The sequence below is a fragment of the Rana temporaria genome, chromosome 4, assembly GCF_905171775.1.
Source record: "Rana temporaria chromosome 4, aRanTem1.1, whole genome shotgun sequence".
In the NCBI taxonomy this organism is placed as follows: domain Eukaryota; kingdom Metazoa; phylum Chordata; class Amphibia; order Anura; family Ranidae; genus Rana; species Rana temporaria.
The window spans coordinates 399,684,317-399,705,943 of record NC_053492.1 but is presented as its reverse complement, the minus strand read 5'-3'; the positions used below and the strand labels follow the sequence as shown (position 1 = coordinate 399,705,943).

Sequence of the window (21,627 nt, the reverse complement as noted above, 5' to 3'; positions counted from 1 at the left end):
TGATGATTTCAAAAAGATGGCGAAGATAGATATTGAACAATACGGATGACAAGGGGGATCCCTGAGGGACTCCGCATGATACCGTACGTTTTCCAGAAGTGAAAGATCCCAGTTTCACTGTTTGTTATCAGTTTTCCAAAAAGGAGGAGAACCAGGGTAAATCACCTTCCGCGACTCCGGCCACTTCAGTTAGCCTAGCTAGTAGTAGTCCGTGGTCTACCGTGTCGAAAGCCACACTTAGGTCCAGCAGGATCAGGAGACAAGATGCTCCTACGTCTGCGGCCTCTAAAGCGTCATCCCATATTTTGAGCAGCGCCATTTCTGTTCCGTGACCCGGACGGAAGCCTGATTGAAATGTGTCGAGTAATTTATGGGTGTCTAAATGCCGTTGCAGCTTTTGTACAACTTCTTTCTCCATTACCTTGGAGAAAACATTTAAACCTGTTATGGGCCTCCGGTTGTTTGGGTTTTTGGGGTCAAGGGTGGGTTTTTTTAAAATTGGTTTTATTGTACCTTGTTTCAGCAAGGAGGGCACCGTGCCCTCCTTAAATGATTGGTTTATGAGCTGCGTGATAGCTGGTGCCAGTATATCGGCACTTTCTTTCAGCAGTTTAGTGGGAATGATGTCATTAGGTCCTGTGCTGTTACGCAGAGTCCCGATGATGTTTTTGGTGGCATTGATGGAGATGGGTTTTAGAGTGAATTTTGGTGGTTGCGGCGGATTTATGTGGGTATTTGGTTTGGGATTTGGGGAAAGGTTAGTGACGATTCCATTTTGCTGAATACTTTCACGGATTTTTTCAATTTTATTAATGAAATAATCCGATAATTCGTTGCAAAATTCTTGTGAATCAGAATTGGGGGCTTCTAAACAAGCTTGAAGAGTTTGCGGGGGCGGTTTAGGGCATTTGCGATGATGTTGGAGAAATGATTTTTTTTGGCTATAAAGATTTCTTTGTGGTATTTCTTTGTTATTGTCTTGTGAATGGTGTGTTTTTTTTCAGAAAAATCAAGAGTTCCTTTTCCAAGCACCTTCTGCTCTTCTACGCTCTTGCTTTAGCAACGTCAGCTGGTCATTAAACCAGCTGGAGTTGTTTTTTCCGGATGCAAGTTTTGTGTTTTGGTGCCACCAAGTCAGCTGACTGTAGCAGCGCCTTGTTGATGGCGTCAAGTGTTTCTGTGGCTGTTTGTTTTAGTTGGATTGTTTTTATTTTGTTCCCTAGTGTTGTTTTGAAGAGTTCCGAGTGGAGCTTCTTTTGAGATCTAGTCCAGTGAGTTGTCACCGGTTTAGTCGTTTTTTTGGGCTGGCGTTATTGGTGATTTTGAATTTAATGGCATGGTGATCAGTCCATGGTAGCGGCTCATTATCCAGGACGTAAATTTCCAAATCTTGTTTGAAAATGAGATCGAGCGTATGACCTGAGGCATGAGTGGGGCCTAGTATTAGTTGCTGCAGACCTAATCCTTCCAGATGGTCGATGCAGGTGTCGGCGACGGGGTCCAGCGAGGAGTTGGCCCAGAGGTTGAAATCTCCAAGCACCAAAAGATGTTTGATGCTAAGGGTGTATGAGGAGATGAATTCTGTCAACGACGTGAGGGGGTGCATTTGTGGGCCTGGTGGTCTATAGCTGAGTAGAATATGGACCATCTCTTGGGGATTTGTTTTCAGCTGTAGAGTGAGAGATTCCATGAATGGAAGCGAGTTTTGAAGGACTGGTTTGGTGATCGAGAGATGAGTCTTGTGGATCACTGCCAGGCCTCCTCCTCTTTGCCCCACTCTGTTCTGCATTTGAATGCGATAATTTGCTGGCACCAGTTCTCCCAGAATGGTGTTGCAGTGTGCTGTAAGACAGCTTTCTGTGATGAAGAGGCAATCTAGATCGTGTTGAAGGATGAAATCATAGATTTCTTGACAGTGTTTTACTGCCGATCTTGTGTTGACCAAAGCGCATGATATGCGTTTGGGCTGGTGTACCTGCGTGCTGTTTTTTACTGTCAATCGTCGATTGATTCTTAACAGTTGCTCATTCTTTAGAGCTTTTTTGGTGACCGCTGGAAGTGTAGAGGCGAATGGTTTTAGTTCCCAGATGGTTTCTGCAGAGTATTTTAGATAACCCCTGGTTACAGAAAAGACGCAGGGAAGCGATGTTTTGGAGGTGCTGGGAGGAAGAATGAGCAAGTGAACCGTCACTCGCTCAGTCTTCCCTCCCCCAATTGGTCCAGAGGAAGGCAAAAAACCCCAGGCGTGCTGTGCCAATCTGCAGCGACCGGGGAAAAAATTCCTTCCTGATCCCTCGCTGGCGATCGGTGAAACCCTGGATCAATAGCTTTGTGGGTGGGGGGTACGTACCCCTGGATTACCCGATAGGACCTGGTTTCAGGCAGAAAAGCAGGCTTTGGAGGGGGAGGTGAGTGAGGGTGGTGATTTTGCTTGAATGGGTGTTCCAAGATGGCCGCCGACCAGAACTAGGCCCGAGTCGGGGGCTGAGGTACAGGGACAGCGAGAGGGGAGGGCGGAGGATATACAGGGGCGACGTGGGGAGAATCCTAGGGGGCCTGGCGGAGTGATCTTCCTCCGCTCCCCATCCAGTAGTATCCAGGGCCCGAAGAGTAAGACTTAAGAGGCTGTGAGGCGGGCGTCGACGGGCAGAGAGTCGCTGATTGTTGCCATTACTAGTAAAAAAAAAAATATATGTCCCCGGATTTCATTTTAAAAATCTGGTCACCTTACACTACACTCGTGTTTAGAGTGTAGCATAATATGCCCCCAATCAACTGTCTCCCACCATCAGAGCCTCCTTCATGTGGCAGCAGGTGGCTTTCTGTGCACACCTATGACTATGAGCAAAGTTCACAGGCAAATGGTGTGAGAAGACAGCAGGCAACAACACAGAGATAGTTCCAATGGATACAAAACAGAGTTCCACTACATTCCAAATTAGTGATTCTGAAAAATGCAGACAGACAGAATCAAAGAGGACCTGTTGATCAAGCATAGACTGAATTTTAAGCAATCTATTCCTCTAGTCCAGCAGCTTGTAAAGGCTCAAGAGTCAAGACTGATTGTTACAATATGTGTGCAATGCACAAAATGGGGCTGCCCATAAGTACATAAATAACTATAAACAGAAACATGGATTGTAAACCCTTAACACTAAGGCTGCATGCACACCTCGGCGTATTTTGCCGCGAGTGTGTAACTTTTTTTTTTTTTTTAACAAAGCCTTCCCATTGCTTTGTATGGCCGAACGCCAATGCCGCCTGAAAAAAAGGGTCCGGGACTTTTTTTCAGGCGGCAGGCGTACGGCGTCTATGAGATGTGAACCATCTCCATAGACAGCAATGGGAATTCTCCCCTCCAGCGGCACGAGCGTCGGGCGTTTTGTCGCGGAGGTGTGAATGGGCTCTTAATAATAAGAAAATTTACAGCACGCTGTTCTCTTTTATATGTTTAAAACATAAAAAGTCAATTTTTTTCTGATTTTTTTTTTTTTTTCCTCTCTAAAAGTCCAGATGTGCAGTATGTCCACCATTGCTTGCGTGATCTCTGCCAAGGAGGGATGGATAGGTGACATTTCGTTTTTAGACTAAGTAGTGGAATACGACACAACATTTAGACGAGAAAAACACCATTATTAAACATGCTGTATGTTCTATTACTAAAATATTACCAATATATCTTGTGTGACAGTGCAGATTGAATAAACATAGATATGGTTTGCTAGCAACCAAAGTTGCTTAAACAATGTTCTTGATAGCACGTATCATGCTTATTGACCCATTATGTTTATTTACAGTAGGCTTTTACAGCCTCCAGACATCTGGACTTTTGTGCAAAAGGAACGGCAAGCATGTTTTTCACATATTATGACACAAATAATTGTGGAGCAACATGTACAGCCACAAAGCTATTTGTGTGCATTAGGGTTGTTTTTTTTTTACTGCAGCCTTTGTTAGGCTGCCACTGAGCTGACTTAATGCATAACTATGAATGCAAGCGCTGTATCTGCTTCTAACACATTAGATGCCCCAGACGTTGACTTCCCGGTGAAGTAGATGGTTGGGTTTACAACAACATTCATTAACGGGAACCTGGGACAAACCTAGCCTTTAGTTCCTACATGTTTTCTTTATGTAGGTTTCATTTTAAACAGAGCTTCAGATTGTGAATACTAAAATTGGTCCAGCGCTTTAAACAGAAACCAAAAAACAAAATAAAAAAAAAATCCTTGCATATGCTTTCCTTGTGCAAGTGGTTACAAATGAATACTAAAATTGGTGCAGCGCTTTAAACAAATACCAAAAAGCACAAATTGGAGGTGTACGGCAACTTATTATATTCAATAATTACACATTGGTTTTCCATAGGCACAGAGGATTATATTGTGTTCAGAGCTTCAGATTGGTTTAAGTTGTTTTTATTTTATACATTTTTCTTGTAATTTTTTTTCTAGTTGTGTCCCTAAATACCTTCACTTTTGTACTGCAAAGACGGCAGTGGAAATATGTTAGCGATGCTCAAACCCAATACCCCACGCTAATAATTAATCTAAATTGTGTGCTGCCACCATAACATAAAAATATAATCCATGTCTCTGCCCAACCCCTCCCCCTTTTTTTTAGGGGGCTTTTGCAGGCTCTGGACAAGCAATGTAGTCCTTGGTCAACTTCTCCCCTTGCCCCCCCCCCCCTTTTTTTTTGCCAGGCCTTCTATTTGGGTTACAGAATTGTCAAGATGCCAGTGGATTGGAAAGCATAATACTGACTTGATTGCCCTGGTGTTTTCTTTATGGCATTTCTTGTGAATGTATGATCTCTATATTACAAACAATGAATTACCTGTTATAAATGGATTCTCTGTAAGTTTTTCTCTATCCATGTTATACTATGTTGGTAGGCCATTGCCATACCAGCCTGACATTTAGGGAGGAATATCTGTACACTGTGTATTAATACCATATGTTTCTTCAATCATATACTGCTTCTATTTCTCTTTTTATTGCAAAATTCAATACATTTCAGTAGAAGAAAATCTTAATCGTAGCCAAAAAGAGCAAAATAGAATTCACCCCTAGGTAGCTCTTCCTTATCCCAAAATGTTACTTAATTTTCCAAGCACTAACTACCTAGTGCTAAATGGGTAAGAATAAATAACTACCACTGTGAAAATTATTATGAGCTCATAAATAATGTCCCGTACATAAATCCAAAGCATGCTTCAAGTGTTCCAATCCATAAAATAGTCTTGGCCTTCAGATCACTTTCATCACTGTGCTCCAAGTGATTTCCACTCCCCATAAGACGCAGAGGCAAGTGAAATCGGTTAGTGCGGTGTCCTATGGGGAGTGAAAATCACTTGGAGCACAGTGGTGAAAATGATCAAGACTATTTAGGATTAATGCACAGGACATTATTTATAAACTTTTATTATATTTGCACAGTGGTGTTTATTTATTTTTACACATTTAGTACTACAGTAGGTGTTTGTGATATTGTGCTTTTAGCACGACAGCGTCGCGCTGATACTCGGCGACATGGTGCCGAGATCTCGCACTCACTGGAATAGTGACAGCACATCCCAGCAAGCGCGTCATAGAAGCGACGGGAGATCCGACTTGGATTCCCGCCAATTCTACACGTGTGCGGCGTTTGTTATGAATCCTGAGGGGGAAGTCCCCGCCGGATTTTAAATAAAAATCCGGCATGGGTCCCCCCCTCAGGAGCATACCGGGCCCTTAGGTCTGTTATGGGTTGTAAGGAGAGCCCCCCTACGCCGAAAAAAACGGCGTAGGGGGTCCCCCTACAATCCATACCAGACCCGTATCCAAAGCACGCTACCCGGCCAGCCAGGAAGGGAGTGGGGACGAGCGAGCGCCCCCCCCTCCTGAGCCGTACCAGGCTGCATGCCCTCAACATGGGGGGGTTGGGTGCTCTGGGGCAGGGGGGCGCACTGCGGCCCCCCCACCTCAGAGCACCATGTCCCCATGTTGATGAGGACAGGGCCCCTTCCCGACAACCCTGGCCGTTGGTTGTCGGGGTATGCGGGCGGGAGGCTTATCGGAATCTGGGAGCCCCCTTTAATAAGGGGGCCCCCAGATACCGGCCCCCCACCCTAAGTGAATGAGTATGGGGTACATCGTACCCCTACCCATTCACCTGCAAGAAAAGTGGTAAAAACACAAATAAACCACACAGTGTATTAAAATATTTTATTAGTCTGCTCCGGAGGCCGCCCCCTGTCTTCTTTATTAGCTCTTTTACCAGGGGGGGCTTCTTCTTTGACGTCTTCGGGTGGGTGGGGGCCGCCGTCTGGTTCTCTTCCACCGCCGGGGGGGGTGGCTTTTAAAAAAGCCCCCACCCCCCGGCGGGTTTCCTCCGGCGTCTTCGGCGGGGCTCTTCTTCTTCCGCTATCCCGACGGGTCTTCTCCGCTATCCGGGGGGACTCCTTCTATGTTCGCCGCTCTCCGCTGTTGACTCGTCGCACCCCGGTTCTTCGTCTCGCAGTCCGGTCCCTTCTTCCGTGCTGTACGTCTTCTTCCGTGCTGTGAGTTCTTCTTCCGTGCTGTGACGTCATGTTCTTCACTTCTCTTCTTCTCCCGATGTTGACACGCCGGTCCTTCTCGCTGAAATGACGGATGCGTGCAATAATTTATTCAAACATTGCAGATGTTTTCGTTTTGTGACTAAAATTAGATTGTCATAAAAAGACAAACTCTCACATCTAGTATTATGTTTAATTAAGGGCATAGGAATACTTTGACATACTTTGTCAGTAACTCAAATAAAAATGCAAATTGGAATCTGCAGCAAAAAAACTTGAAATGTATGCAGTTCACTTGAACGGAATTGAAATCTTTTCTCAAAACACATAGCATAATTACAAAACAAACTGAAGATATAAATGTTGAACTTCAAATTAAATGTGTACCTATGTAATTCATATTTATCTGTAATAAAATGGATGGCTTGGCAAGCTCTGATTTTTCAGGGCTTTCACTATAAACTGCAGTACGCAATTAAACTATAACATTTAGAAATTTGCCTAAATCAAACCTCTTCCATTTTTTTAAAATCAAGGTAGAAGTTTATTAAAGGTATAGAGTGTTACAAATATTCATCAAGACTATCAAAACGTCATACAACAGATCCAGACACCCTCATCTCAGGTAACAATAAAATGGAGAAACAGAGCAGAGTAGTAACAAATAACATACCATAAGGCAACAATTTGTTGGAGACATAAGAAAAATCATAAATGTACTCAAAATGTCATAATTTAACTAGATAGGATTTGAACAGAACAAACTGATTGGGTCTTAGCCACACCAGTATAAATAGGACTTTGTTGGGGCGTTGTGTCTATAGTAGGTGAGATAGTAAATTCACAGAGAATTTCTTATAAACAAAATAACAAATTTTATTTAAATACATAAAAACAATAAATAAAATCCATTGTTTGCCCTGATAGATGCTAGTTTTGTAGATGCTATGATTGGTTAGATGGGGGTGGTGCTGGTCGCCAACATGTTTCGCATAAATTAGCGTCGTTGGGGCGCCGCATCCATCTATTTCATATCTTCATCTAATAATATGCAAAAAACAAAACAAATTGTTTACATATATTAGTGTTCCAGGGCATAAAAAACATTTCACAGATAATAGTATTCTTACATAGTATATAATGTATATAAGCTCACCAAAACTGTCAAGTCTGGTTTGTAAACTGCACGAGGCCTATGGTGACCCCAAAGGTGACAATTTAGCCAATGAGGAGAATGCACCCCCAACGGGAGTCAGATCCGGTTTCTTGTAGAGCTGTTGGACCCTAGTGATCCCCACAGAACGGGGTGTAGAACAACAGTATCTAAAAAATGATGAAAATGATGGTAGTGTAATTTATAGTTATACCTATCAAGGTCATCCATAATAGGTAATGAATATTTCTGTATTTCAAGTTGCGACACGACTAGATAGGAATATTCCTTCGGTGTATAGCAATCGTTAGGCAAAAGTACAATCGTAAGGAAGTTCTAGGCCAGCAAGCAGAATCAACTATTTGAACCATATCGCAATAATTCAACATACATTTGCAATATTCTGTCTAGGGTGAGCTGTGGAGGGTCTTAGCCAGGGACGTCAAGCCAATTTCTATGTTGATAGGTGTTCTATTCTCTAAGAAGAATGTAATTTACCTGCTCAATCCATTATGTATGGCTTGGCGGGAGAGGGGAGAGACAGAAACATGCAATAAGTTTCCTTGCCAAATTAGATGAGTAATAGCTATGTAAGCTTGGTCATAATTTATCTTTGTTTCTAAGGACTCAACTGACCCTGTCTATCAAGCAGCCCCATTGAGAGCACATGTTTTGCCACTAAGGTGCTTTCATTGGGTAGAGAAAGGTGAAGAGGCTTACTAATGTAACACTAGGCCTTTTTTTGGGTTCCCTTTCTTTGGTGAGTCTTTAAAAAATGTAAACTGGCTGACAGGTTCACTTTAATAGGCCTTTCAGTACTTATACACTCACCTATACACTTTTAGAGGGGGCTGGTGTACTCAAATATGAAATTGTATGTATTCCATATATGGCTGATCAAAATTGTAGTTACAGTAGTTTGATATACAGTATTTAGTCAGCCACCAATTGTGCAAGTTCTCCCACTTCAAAATATGAGAGAGGCCTGTAATTTGCAATTTATTTGAAATTTATGGTGGGAAATAAGTATTTAGTCAATATCAAAAGTTCATCTTATTACTTTGTTATATATCCTTTGTTGGCAATGACAGAGGTCAAACGTTTTCTGTAAGTCTTCACAATGTTGTCACACACTGTTGCTGGTATCTTGGCCCATTCCCCCATGCAGATCTCCTCTAGAGCAGTGATGTTTTGGGGCTGTCGCTGGGCAACACCAACTTTCAACTCCTTCCAAAGGTTTTCTATGGGGTTGAGATCTGGAGACTGGCTATGCCACTCCAGGACCTTGAAATGCTTCTTACGAAGCCACTCCTTCATTGCCCGGGCGGTGTGTTTGGGATCATTGCCATGCTGAAAGACCCAGCCACGTTTCATCTTCAATACCCTTGCTGATGGGACTAGGTTTGCACTCAAAATCTCACGATACATGGCCTCATTCAATCTTCCATGTACACGGATTAGTCATCCTGTTCCCTTTGCAAAGAAACAGCCCCAAAGCATTATGTTGCCACCCCCATGCTTCACAGTAGGTATGGTGTTCTTTGGTTGCAACTCAGCATTCTCTCTCCTCCAAACAGGACGAGTTGTGTTTCTACCAAACAGTTCTTCTTTGGTTTCATCTGACCATATGACATTCTCCCAGTCCTCTTCTGGATCATCCAAATGCTCTCTAGCAAACCTCAGACGGACCCGGACATGTATTGGCTTAAGCAGGGGGACACTGCAGGATCTGAGTCCCTGACGGCGTAGTGTGTTACTGATGGAAGCCTTTGTTATGTTGGTCCCAGCTCTCTGCAGGTCATTCACTAGGTCCCCCGTGTGGTTCTGGGATTTTTGCTCACCGTTCTTGTGATCATTTTGACCCCATGGGGTGAGATCTTGCGTGGAGCCCCAGATCAAGGGAGATTATCAGTGGTCTTGTATGTCTTCCATTTTCTAATTTTTGCTCCCACAGTTGATTTCTTCACACCAAGCTGCTTGCCTATTGCAGATTCAGTCTTCCCAGCCTGGTGCAGGTCTACAATTTTGTTTCTGGTGACCTTTGACAGCTCTTTGGTCTTCACCATAGTGGAGCTTGGAGTGTGACTGTTTGAGGTTGTGGACAGGTGTCTTTTATACTGATTGTAACAGGATGACCCGTGACACCCAGAGACTTTGTGAGGATGGGGGATACTCCTGTGTCAGCGTCACTGATAACTCTTGGGTCTGAGTCCACCCTGTGCCCTTTGGGCATGGGGTGGCAAGTGAATCATAATTCATGTATTACATGAGATGGGACATTAATAATAGTTCATATTGCAGGATCTTGAGAGATTGCAAGTTGTTGGTGAATTGTGACCCAACCAGTCAATAGTGACTCATCTCTCTGGATAGCCTAGTGACATGTTAAATGAGGCTGGCTCTTGAAAGGCCTTCCATTGTGTGAGGCTGTTGAGATGCTAACTAAGACTGCTTCTGTGGATTGAAACTAAGAGTCAGGCTGGCTCCTAGACCCTCTCATTATGTATACTGTTTATGTGTGGAATGTACTTGTCGGAGACGCAACGTCTGGGGGATAATTAACTCTGAATATCATTATGTAAAATAATGTGATTGAAGCCCCCCATGGTGTGATGGGGGGGGGCAGTTTGATTGTTCCTGTGCCTTGAAAACTGTATAAAATCTGAGAGTGAACCATTAAAGTTGCATTACATTTGAAACCAGAAGCACAGAGCTGTGGGTCTCATGTCTGGGGGGAATTCTTATGGGTCGTGTTCGTTTGCCTGATTGTGGAGTGTCGATAAGCTGTCTTGGATGGGATGGAAGGTCGTAAACGGTGGTGACCGTTACACTAATAACAAGTTCAAACAGGTGCCATTAATACAGGTAATGAGCGGAGGACAGAGGAGCCTCTTAAAGAAGAAGATACAGGTCTGGGAGAGCCAGAAATCTTGCTTGTTTGTAGGTGACCAAATACTTATTTTCCACCATAATTTGCAAATAAATTCTTTCCAAATCAGACAATGTGATTGTCTGGATTTGTTTCCACATTTTGTCTCTCATAGTTGAGGTATACCTATGATGACAATTACAGGCCTCTCTCATCTTTTTAACCTCTTGACCACTGGGCACTTAAACCCCCTTCCTAACCAGATACATTTTCAGCTTCCGGTGCTCTCACATTTTGAATGACAATTACTCAGCCATACAACATTGTACCAAAATGATTATTTAATCACCATTGGGTTTTTTATTTTTTGCGCTATAAAAGAAAAAAGACAGACAATTCTGTAAAAAAAGAAAAGAATTTTTCTTGTTTCTGTTATAAAATGTATAAAATTTTTAATTTTTCTTCATACATTTTGGCCAAAATTTATACTGCTACATATCTTTGGTAAAAATAAGTACAGAAACAAAATTGTGTAGCGCTATGGCAAATTAATATCTATAATGGTAGTTCCTCATGGGAACAATGGGAACATAAATAAAGTAACAAATGCAATAAAGAAGTTCTCGTGAAAGATAAAGTCCAATGGTTGTAAACACAAAGTCCATATATCTGTAGACACCACGTGCAAAATGAGGGAACTTGATTAGAATCCCATCAAGACAAATTGTGTAGTGAGTGATCACCGCCACCAGTGGTAGTAAATGGAGGCTTACCGAAGATGGTGGACCTGAAATGACGTACGTCAATCAAGTCATAACAAGCTTCAAGTACCAGACAGGGTACACAAAGTAGCAATCACCAAGAAACTTGCTAGAAGTAATCAATCAGTGTATGATCATAAATGGATAGCCTTGGATCTTTGCAGCTCAGCAAGGGGTTAAATAGTTGAAAGAAAATGGAAAGAGAAGGGCCACATAGTATAAACCGGTATAAAACTGGGTATTTATTGTAAAAAGATAACAAGTGTACTCACATGTATCTGGATAAAAACTTGCATATTCTATAGTATGAGGCGGCAGTGGAGGCGACCCGACGGCGTTTCGTGTTATTCACACATCATCGGGGGTGTCTCTCCACTAAAAAATAAGTACAAATTGGTGTATATTATTTGGTCTTTGTGAAAGTTATAGAGTCCACAAGCTATGGTGCCAATATCTGAAAATTGATCACACCTGAAGTATTGAAGGTCTATCTCAATTCTTGAGACCCTAACATGCCAGAAAAGTACAAATACCACCCAAATGTCCCCTTTTTTGGAAGATGACATTCCAAGGTATTTAGAAAGAGGCATGGTGAGTTTTTTGAAGTTGTAATTTTTTCCCCACAATTCTTTGCAAAATCAAGATTTTTTTTCTTTTTCTTTTTTTTTAACAGAATTTTCATATTAGCAGGTTATTTCTCACACACAGCATATGCAGAAGCACCGGAGGGTGGCGGGAGGGGGGGCGTATTGCGGGGTATTGGAGTATTGCAGGGTATTGGAGTATTGAGAAGTATTGCAGGGTATTGGAGTATTGCGGAGTATTGCAGGGTATTGCGGAGTATTGCAGAGTATTGGAGTATTGCAGAGTATTGGAGTATTGCAGAGTATTGCAGGGTATTTCCATCACATGACGCAGGTTTGTTTACTAGTGATCACTCCGTCATTTGACGGAGCGATCACGTGGTAAACGACCGCTATCAGCGACAATTTTCCGCGATCTGTTATACCCCAGGGGGCGCGTGGGAGCAGGATACTGGGAGTACGTCCCAGGGACATCCTTCCAGATTAACTCGACCGCGCTGTAGACGTCTTTTGTCTATGGCGTGGTCGGAAAGTGGTTAAGTGGGAGAACCGGTACAATTGGTGGCTGACTAAATACTGTTTTGCCCCACTGTATCACTCGGAAAATAGTTGTTTTGGCACATTGTACTTTCTGTCATTGAATGTTTAAAATAAAAGCTGGCAAGTGATTTAGAAAACCATACATTTTATGTGAGGAAAACCTATGTGGACTGAGGTGAAGAAGGGTTTCATGTATTCAGAGAAAGTTTAGGAGGGAAGTTTAAGGAAAAATTGTTTAGGAGGGAAGTTAAAGGAATCAAAAACTTACATTTTAGTTTTGGTTTTACTACTTATAAATATTAGACTTAGGCCCCATACACACGAGAGGATTTATCCGCAGATACGGTCCAGCGGACCGTTTCCACGGATAAATCCTCTCAAAGATTTCCGCAGATTTCGATGCGATGGAGTGTACACACCATCGCATTGAAATCCGCGCGGAAATCCTCTGGCGATGACGTGTCGCGCCGTCGCCGCGATTATGACGCGGCGACGGGCGCGACGCTGTCATATAAGGAATTCCACGCATGCGTCAAATCATTACGACGCGTGCGGGGAATCCCTTTGGACGAATGGATCCGGTAAGTCTGTACAGACGAGCGGATCCATCCGTTGGAATGGATTCCAGCAGATGGATTTGTTGTGCATCACAGCAAATATCCGATCTGCTGGAATCCATCCCAGAGGAGATTTCTCCGCGGAAACAGATCCGCTGGCGTGTACACACCATAGGATCTATCCGCAGAAACCCATTTGCTGGGATTTATCTGCGGATGGATTCTATCGTGTGTACGGGGCCTTACGGTAAATGACCCCAATCACTGTGGTCTTTTAATAAATTGTTTGGCAGGATTGGGAGGCTCATAGTTTATTCATTGTTTATATATTGTTTGGTAAGTTTTAAATATCTGTAGAGGAAACATGATTGCGTAAGGAAATAAACAGTTGTCTTTCTGTTGATCACAGCTATGATCATTCACACTTTATTTCATTTTATTTATATTTTGTTTTCCTAATTATATTTTTCTTTTTACATTTGATTATAAAGTATGTCTACATAATGTGAATTAGCTGTGTTGGCACTTTGGCCCCTGATTTTGCTTTTTTTTTTGCAATAATAATTAATCCTGTTGTACTTTACTGTTTTCAAACTGATTTATATATGTTCCACAACAGTCACAGTGTTGTGTACCAATTTCCAAATTTAAAGCATATCTAAAGCCAAACAATTTTTAACTATTTCTATCTAATTGGGGAGATTTTCCTTCATGTCCTATTCTGTAGGCCCAACAGTAAGTAAAATGTATCCAGAGATTGTATCTGTTCAGCATGCTCCAGATCAGGGGTGCCCAACCTTTTGAAGAGCGAGGGCCATTGAAGCGACTTGGTAACCGGTCGTGGGCCAAAATGAGTGGAATGGGCGGATGACAGGTCTGTGTCCACGCTGCATATGCTGAATAGACACGGACACAGCCCACACTACTCTTTGGGCCCTCCAATTCAATCCGCCCAGACGGAATGGGACGGATCCCCTTCTGTTTTTTTTTTCTAGCGGATCGGATTGGAGGTAAGTGGGGGTAAATAGACATAGAGGTGAATGGAGGGTCTGACTGGGTCCTAAGGCTGCTTTCACACTGATGCACCACATGCACCTGTGGCTCTTCTGCAGGTTAGCTGCACTTTGCCATAGACTTCTATTATATCCTGCATGTTGTGCAATTTCTGAAAGCGCACCAAACCCACAGGTAACAGAAGTCTATGGCTTAGTGCAGGTAACCTTCAGGTGCACTGCGCTGCACCTGCAGGTTAGTTTGAAAGCAGCCCAGTAACCACTGCGAAACAGATATGTCCATATATACACTGTAATATAAGTAATACATGTACCTTTAATAACAAGCTTCCATTCAGTTTTCCCTGGCTGTTGCTGGCCCAGGCAAAGTGCATTTGTTAACGATTGTGACAGGACCTGGCACTATACAGGAAGCATCAGCTTATGTGGCTCTGCAGCTGCTTGCTTTCTCTACTGCCGGCTTCATTCACAACCTGCGATCTGGGCTTACCAAACCACCATCCCAGAGCAGGAGGTCGTGGGCCACATCAGAAGGCTTCACTGGCCACATGTGGCCCCCAGGCCACTGGTTGGGCACCCCTGCTCCAGATGGTACCAGCTAAGTTAAAAAAAATCTTTAGAACCACTTTAAAGCAGAGCTTCACCCAAAAGGGAAGTTCTGCTTTAAGTCCTCCTTCCCCCTCTTCTGCAACATTTGGCAGGTAATTTTTTCAGGGTGGAGTGCGGATACCTAGTTTTGACTCGAATCACCTAGGTGAAAGTTTTCCTCTCCCCCTCCATCACTCCCTGCAGTCTTATGTGACATATCACGAGTGCCAGAAGACTACGGGACCATTAACAAAGTGCAGCGCAGCTCGCTCATGAGCAGCGGGCAGCCGGCTGGGATACCACAATTTCTGGTGCCGAGAACATTGAATGCTAGTTAAGAACTAGCTTGGGTGAGGATGGTGCTGGATCCTTGGACAGTCAAGTCTCCTGTTATTAAAGGCAGCAACTACAGGATTTGTAGCTGCTTACTTTTAATGTTTTTTTTCCTGGAGAACCGCTATAAGTAGGGGTGTTGGGAAGAAGTTAGGTTCATGGTGCTATTTTTTTCACCATTTAAATTTTTGCTTCCAACGTTTGGTTTCAGTCCTTTAGAAAAAAAATTGGAATGAAATGTGTGTAGTGAATCAGAGGATGCCCAGGTTCACACTGGGTACGATTTGCTTCGATTTGAGATGCGATTTCACATGTGAAATCGCATCTCTAATCTGCGGCAATTGTCGGCAATGGCACCTGCGGCGCTGCACCGATTTCAAAAAGTAGTTCCTGTACTACTTTTTGCGATTTTGGGCCGCGATTTACATTGACATCTGTGCAGAAACCTGCACAGATGTCTCTTAAATCGCGGCCGAAATCGGGACTGCCAGCGGGAGTGAAGCCTGAACTCGCACGGCTTCACTCCCGCAGCCCAGTGTGAACCAGGGCGATAGGGAATACATATTGTAATTATGTTCAATCATTTGAAACAAAAACACACTACCTCCAGATTTCAGGAACATTGGACCTTGGTAAACTTTTTGAGTCTGATGAAGCTTTGAAAAAGCAAACATAAAGTCAGCACAGAAACACAGAAAGTTCAAACTAAGAGGCACTTAAGGTCTGACAATTGCTTCCATTTTAAGTGCTTTATCTCACACTGTTGGTAACTGTACCACATAAACCTTACTTTTTGTACATTTCTCTAAGGCCCTGTACACACGGTCGGTCCATCCGATGAGAACGGTCCGAAGGACCGTTCTCATCGGTTAACCGATGAAGCTGACTGATGGTCTGATGTGCCTACACACCATCAGTTTAAAAACCGATCGAGTCCAACGCCGTGACGTAAAACACAATGACGTGCTGAGAAAAATTAAGTTCAATGCTTCCAAGCATGCGTCGACTTGATTCTGAGCATGCGCGGGTTTTGAACCGATGCTTTTGCATACTAACCGTCGGTTTTGACCGATCGGTTAGGCGTCCATCGGTTCAATTTTAAAGCAAGTTCTAAATTTTTCGACCGAAGGATAACGGACCGATGGGGCCCACACATGGTCGGTTTGGACCGATGAAACTGAACTTCAGTCCGTTTTCATCGGTTTTGTCCGATCATGTGTACAGGGCCTAAAAGTTGAACTCCAGTTAGCTCACAAAAAATTACATGTAGCTCTCTCCACCATACCCTTTTATATTAACGATCTAAATCCCATTTTATGTAGAGGAATGTAATAAGGAGGAATACGTATGTTATTTCTTGATCGATCTGGTACTCAGGCAGACGATGTTCTTCTTCGCTCCAGTCCCAGAATATGGGCAGGTCCTCAACATCATGTACAATGCAGAAACAGTGATGGATCCTAGATCTGCATTGTATGTGATGATGTCAGTAAGGACGTGGCCACATGACTCGAGATGCATAGTGGTTTTGTTGAATCAGTTTTCAGTACTGGGACCAGTGAGGACGAAGCCTTCAGGACCAAGGAAAAAGCTAAGTTATTCCCTGTATTAAATTCCCCCTAGACTAAGCAAGCATTTGATCCTTATGGGGCTGCCTTATTTGATAGTGTGAGCATATTTTTTTCACAACATACACTATACATACAGCTAGCTGGCAGGTTGGCAACTGGGGACCTTTCTACTGAAGTCAAATTATTTTTACTGTATATAAATTGTATTGAGGAAAAAATGTATTACAACTCAGAATTTTGTACTGTCCTCTTTTATAGATACCTTGTCCCAGTGGAGCAGATTTAAACAAGCTATTGACAAACCATGAAGTGCCTGATTGCTCCAAACAGCGGTACACAGGCAAAATTCCATCAAACCTTTTTACTCTGCAAGATGAGGAGGACTGTTTTAAGGCAATAAATTGGTTGAAAGACAATGTACTCAAGCAAGATGGTAAGAAAAACACTCCAGTATCTCATTTTTGTTTGCAAAACTCTGCATTTCCGATGAATACCATTCTTCCCCTCTTCCTCAGCATATAATTAGTGTCTAATTAACCACTGCAAAATGTTGTATTTGCCATGTCTTGTTTTCTTACTTCATTGAAAGCATGTTGATTTTTTTTTTTTTTTAAGGAGGGGATAATAATAATCAGCATATGTACAAGAGAAAAAAAAAAGCCCAGATGTAGTTTAATTATATATAATTACTATAAAACAAGAATTGAAAGTTCTGAAAGCAATGTATGGCTAAAATCATTAGCTAACTAATTAAAGAATAATTTAATTAACAAGTACGCTTTGCAATTATGTGAAAAAATATGTATCATTATGAACTCTAAAAAGCTGTGCGGAGCGAAAGGATACGTAATTTAAAAATAATTTCCAAAGTATTTAAAATCATTTTTATAATGTCTTTTTTGGCTGGGAGTCATTTACACTAATAAAGGGACAAATAGTAAATGTGAGTCATTTAGGATTCATTGTTTATCTAAATTGCCCTTGAAGCTACTCTGTCTTGCGCAATCACCTGCTTCCTTATGATTCGCTTCCTTTTAGGGCAACTGAATTTTTAAATAACTTCTATTTAAAGGGAAATGAGGAGGATAGAACTATGGGAACTGCCATTGCTGATTTGCTTTTAAAAGTGCAGACTGTAAAGTTCTATTGCTTGTATGCTTAGGGGCATATTTATGAAGTAGTCAACAGTCACTGCAGGTGAAACATTCAGGTACATATGCTTTAAATGACAGTAATTGGTTCACCACTAGTAGTGAATGTTTCATTAAAGTCGCATTCACTGCTTTATAATTATGTCCCTTCAGAGTATATCTGGAGGCATATTTAAGTTTTAGATAAAAATGATAAGGGGTTGGAATTCTGGATTTGGGGCATACGTCCCTAAACACACAGGACTAGATTCAGGTAGCTATTACGGCAGAGTATCTGCCGTAATTTCAAATCTGCGCCGGCGTATCGTTACGCCGATTCTCAAAGGCAGATACGCTCAAAAAATAGGCTTCCTCCGCCGACGTAACTTGAATGCGGCGGCGTATAATTGTGTGCAGTATTATGTTGGCCGCTAGGGACGCTTCCGTTGTTTTCGGCGTAGAATATGCAAATTACTTAGATACGCCGATTCACAAACGTACGTACGGCCGGCGCAATTTATTTATGTCATTTACGTTAGTTTTTTTTCGGCGTAAGGTTGTTCCTGCTATTAGGAGGCGCAGCCAATGTTAAGTATGGACGTCGTTCCCGCTTCGAAATTTAATTTTTTTACGTAGTTTGCGTAAGTCGTTCGCGAATAGGACTGGACGTAATTTACGTTCACGTCGAAACCAATACGTCATTGCGGCGTACTTGGGAGCAATGCAAACTGGGATATGTACACGGACGGCGCATTCGTCATCCGTACAAAACGTCAATCACGTCAGGTCATCATAGATTTACATAAAACATGCCCCCCTTCCACATTTGAATTACGCGCGCTTACGCCGGCCCCATTTACGCTACGCCGCCGCAACTTACGGAGCAAGTGCTTTGTGAATACTGCACTTGCTCCTGTAAGTTACGGCGGTGTATCGTAAATACGATACGCTGCGCCGCCGTAAGAACAAGCGCAGGTATGTGAATCTAGCCCATAGGGTCCTAAACACACGCACTGTTAGGAACAGTGTTCAGGTGTGTATAGTTGCTGAATATTTCAGCCTGTCATTGATGTTTATAGGCTTTTGACAGCGGGCTGTACATTGAAGCTGTACCTCCATTGTGCCCAAAAATGCCAAACTGGTCGTATTCATGAGCCCTTAATGACTTTCTTATTTAACCTGTTGTTCTTCTTACCTAGCTTGTTTATTATGATATATATATATATATATATATATATATATATATATATATATATATATATATATATATATATATATATTTATATATATATATATATATATATATATATATATATATATATATCTATATATATATATATATATATATATATATATATATATATATATATATATATATATATATATATATATATATATATATATATATATATATATAAAATCAATATCATAATAAACAAGTCATAGAATCTAGTTAGAACTTTGTATGTATAGGAGAGAAAGGGAGTTACCGCTCCAGGTGGGTATGATGAACATTCAGTGACCATTCAGAAGATCAAGGGTGCCGACAATGCACAAGGCAAATTGTAGAGGATAAGAGATGGACAGCCGCACTCCAAAAAAAACCTTTGGGTTGTCTTTAATATAAAAAGGATGAAAAAATGCATTACAAAAACCAGCAGAAAATGAGAATAGCAGAGATGGTTAGTGTTAGTCATGTGTCTCTGGTAGAAATCACATATATTTGAAGTGTGTTTTATTTGCATGATAGCCATTAATAAGCACTGATCTACTGCTATTCCCATTTTCTGTTTTTTGTAGTGCATTTTTTCATCCTTTTTATATTAAAGACAAGCTAAAGGTTTTTTTTAGAGTGCGGCTGTCCATCTCTTTTCCTCTTGTATGGAATCAATTTGTATGTATAGGAGTGGAAGTGTGAGGCCTCGTACACACGACAGAGTTTCTCGGCAGAATTCGCCGAGAAACTCGGTCAAAACCCGGATTCTGCCGAGAATCTCTGTCGTGTGTACACTTTTGGCTCGATGGAGCCGCCGAGGAACTCGACGAGAAAATAGAGAACATGTTCTCTATTTTCTCGTTGTCCTCGTTCTTCTATGGGAGAAGCCGGCCCGCCGAGCTCCTCGGCGGCTTCATCCCAAAACTCGACGAGGAACTCGACGTGCCAAGCACGTCGAGTTCCTCTGTCGTGTGTACGGGGCCTCAGAGTGTAAGCTCCTGTGGAGCAAAGACTGGTGTAAATGGGTTAGTGTTCTCTGTATAGCTTTGTGGAATATGGAGTACTAATTAATGAATTCAAATTGTAAATCTGCCTGTAAAAGATACTGGGGTGTACACTCTACTAAGACATCAATACTTTTAAAATTAGACAGTACTGCTCAGAAATATCAAACTGCATGATTTGTATGTAATTTTAATATTTTTTCGCATATTCCAAAGTTCAGTATGTATGCTTTGTACAGAAATTCACAGTGTAACATTATATTATTTATTTTGTCCTCAAAGTATATCAATTGACAGATTTTCCTTAAAACTACTATAAAGGCTGTATGGAAAACTAGAAACTAGGGAAGTGGACTTTAAAGGCACACAGGTAGACCATATAAAATCGTTAAAGCGGAGGTTCACACAAAAAGTGAACCTCCGCTTTTTGGATCCCTCCCCCCCTCCAGTGTCACATTTGGCACCTTTCAGGGGGGAGGGGGGTGCAGATACCTGTCTGAGGTATTTGCACCCTTTCCAGGTTCGCATCCCCGCGAGGAATCCAGCCAGTGATGTCACCCCCCCCAGCTGTCTTCTGGGAAGCACTGTTCCCAGGAGAGAGTGGGGACCAGTGAAGGCGCGCCTCGATCCTCTCGCATGCGCAGTAGGGAATCAGGCAGTGAAGCCACAAGGCTTCACTGCCTGATTCCCTCACCGAGGACCGAGCGATTGCTCAGCCTCGGCTGCTGACATCGCGGGCGCGCTGGACAGGTAAGTGTCCATTTTTTAAAAGTCAGCAGCTGCCGTATTTGTAGCTGCTAGCTTTTAAAAAAAATCGGCCGAACCTCCTCTTTAAGGTTTTTAATTAGAACGTATTCAAAGAGATTATACATAGACATATTATAAAATTCCTAGTTTTGTCATTGAATGACCCCACAGCTTCTGATAACACCTCTAAAGTAAACAATTATATTGAGAAATGGTGGCAACCAGACTACTATAAAGGCACCATGTTTTGAGTACAATAAGCTGCAAGTCATTTAAGTGCTCACTTCTGTCTCAGTGGTTCCAGCTGGTGGGGCTGGCATGTTTTAGGTGGCCTTAATAAAGCAGGACTCTGTTCTGGGCTTGTACTTTAAGTGCTGTCATCCAGTCAGAGACTGTGGCTTAGTTTTTATAAGCCTGACCTGGGGTGCCGAAAGATCCATGAAAAGGCATATTATAAACCCTAATCAAACCAAGAGTGGAGTATGTAAAAGCATGTTAGAACCTATCTTTAAGGAACTCCAAGATCACAGGGCCCATGTACAAATGCATAAGTGATAAGTTCATCTCTATCCTTGATTCAGTTATAGGTTGGTTACAAAACACATGTCAGAACACTCCCATTTCTTCTGCTCCATAGATAATAATTGTCTGCTTGAGCAGTTTTCCAACAAGTGGGGAAGTCTCTGCATACTTGAAAGTTGTTCTGTAGTTGGGTGCAGTGCCTAAGTCACACTTACAAATCAGTAGTGATCAGCACTTAACTGCAGAGATGTTACTAACTTTGGACACAGTGTACGGCTAAAAAAACAGTATTATCCAGGGCATTCACTATATGCAAATCTACAAAAAAATGTTTTATCTGGATGTAAAAATATTTTCAAATTTTGGTTATGCATTGCCAAGTTCCCGAATCATAGCAGGTGAAAACAAGGGGGGGAAACTCATCTTGTGCTGAATTATACACAAAAACACACTTAAAGGGGAGTTCCAGTCCCCAAACATTTTTTTTTAACACTGCTC

General features: G+C 42.1%; 1 protein-coding gene across 1 annotated transcript in view; it reads left to right on the top strand.

The window, feature by feature from the left end:
* The window catches only part of CFAP61 (cilia and flagella associated protein 61), a 449,917-nt gene that overhangs the window by 263,967 nt on the left and 164,323 nt on the right, over positions 1 to 21,627 (top strand). The window contains exon 21 of the mRNA XM_040351184.1: positions 16,769 to 16,943. Within this exon, the coding sequence (XP_040207118.1) occupies positions 16,769 to 16,943 (175 nt within the window). The remainder of the gene's footprint in view (positions 1 to 16,768; positions 16,944 to 21,627) is intronic.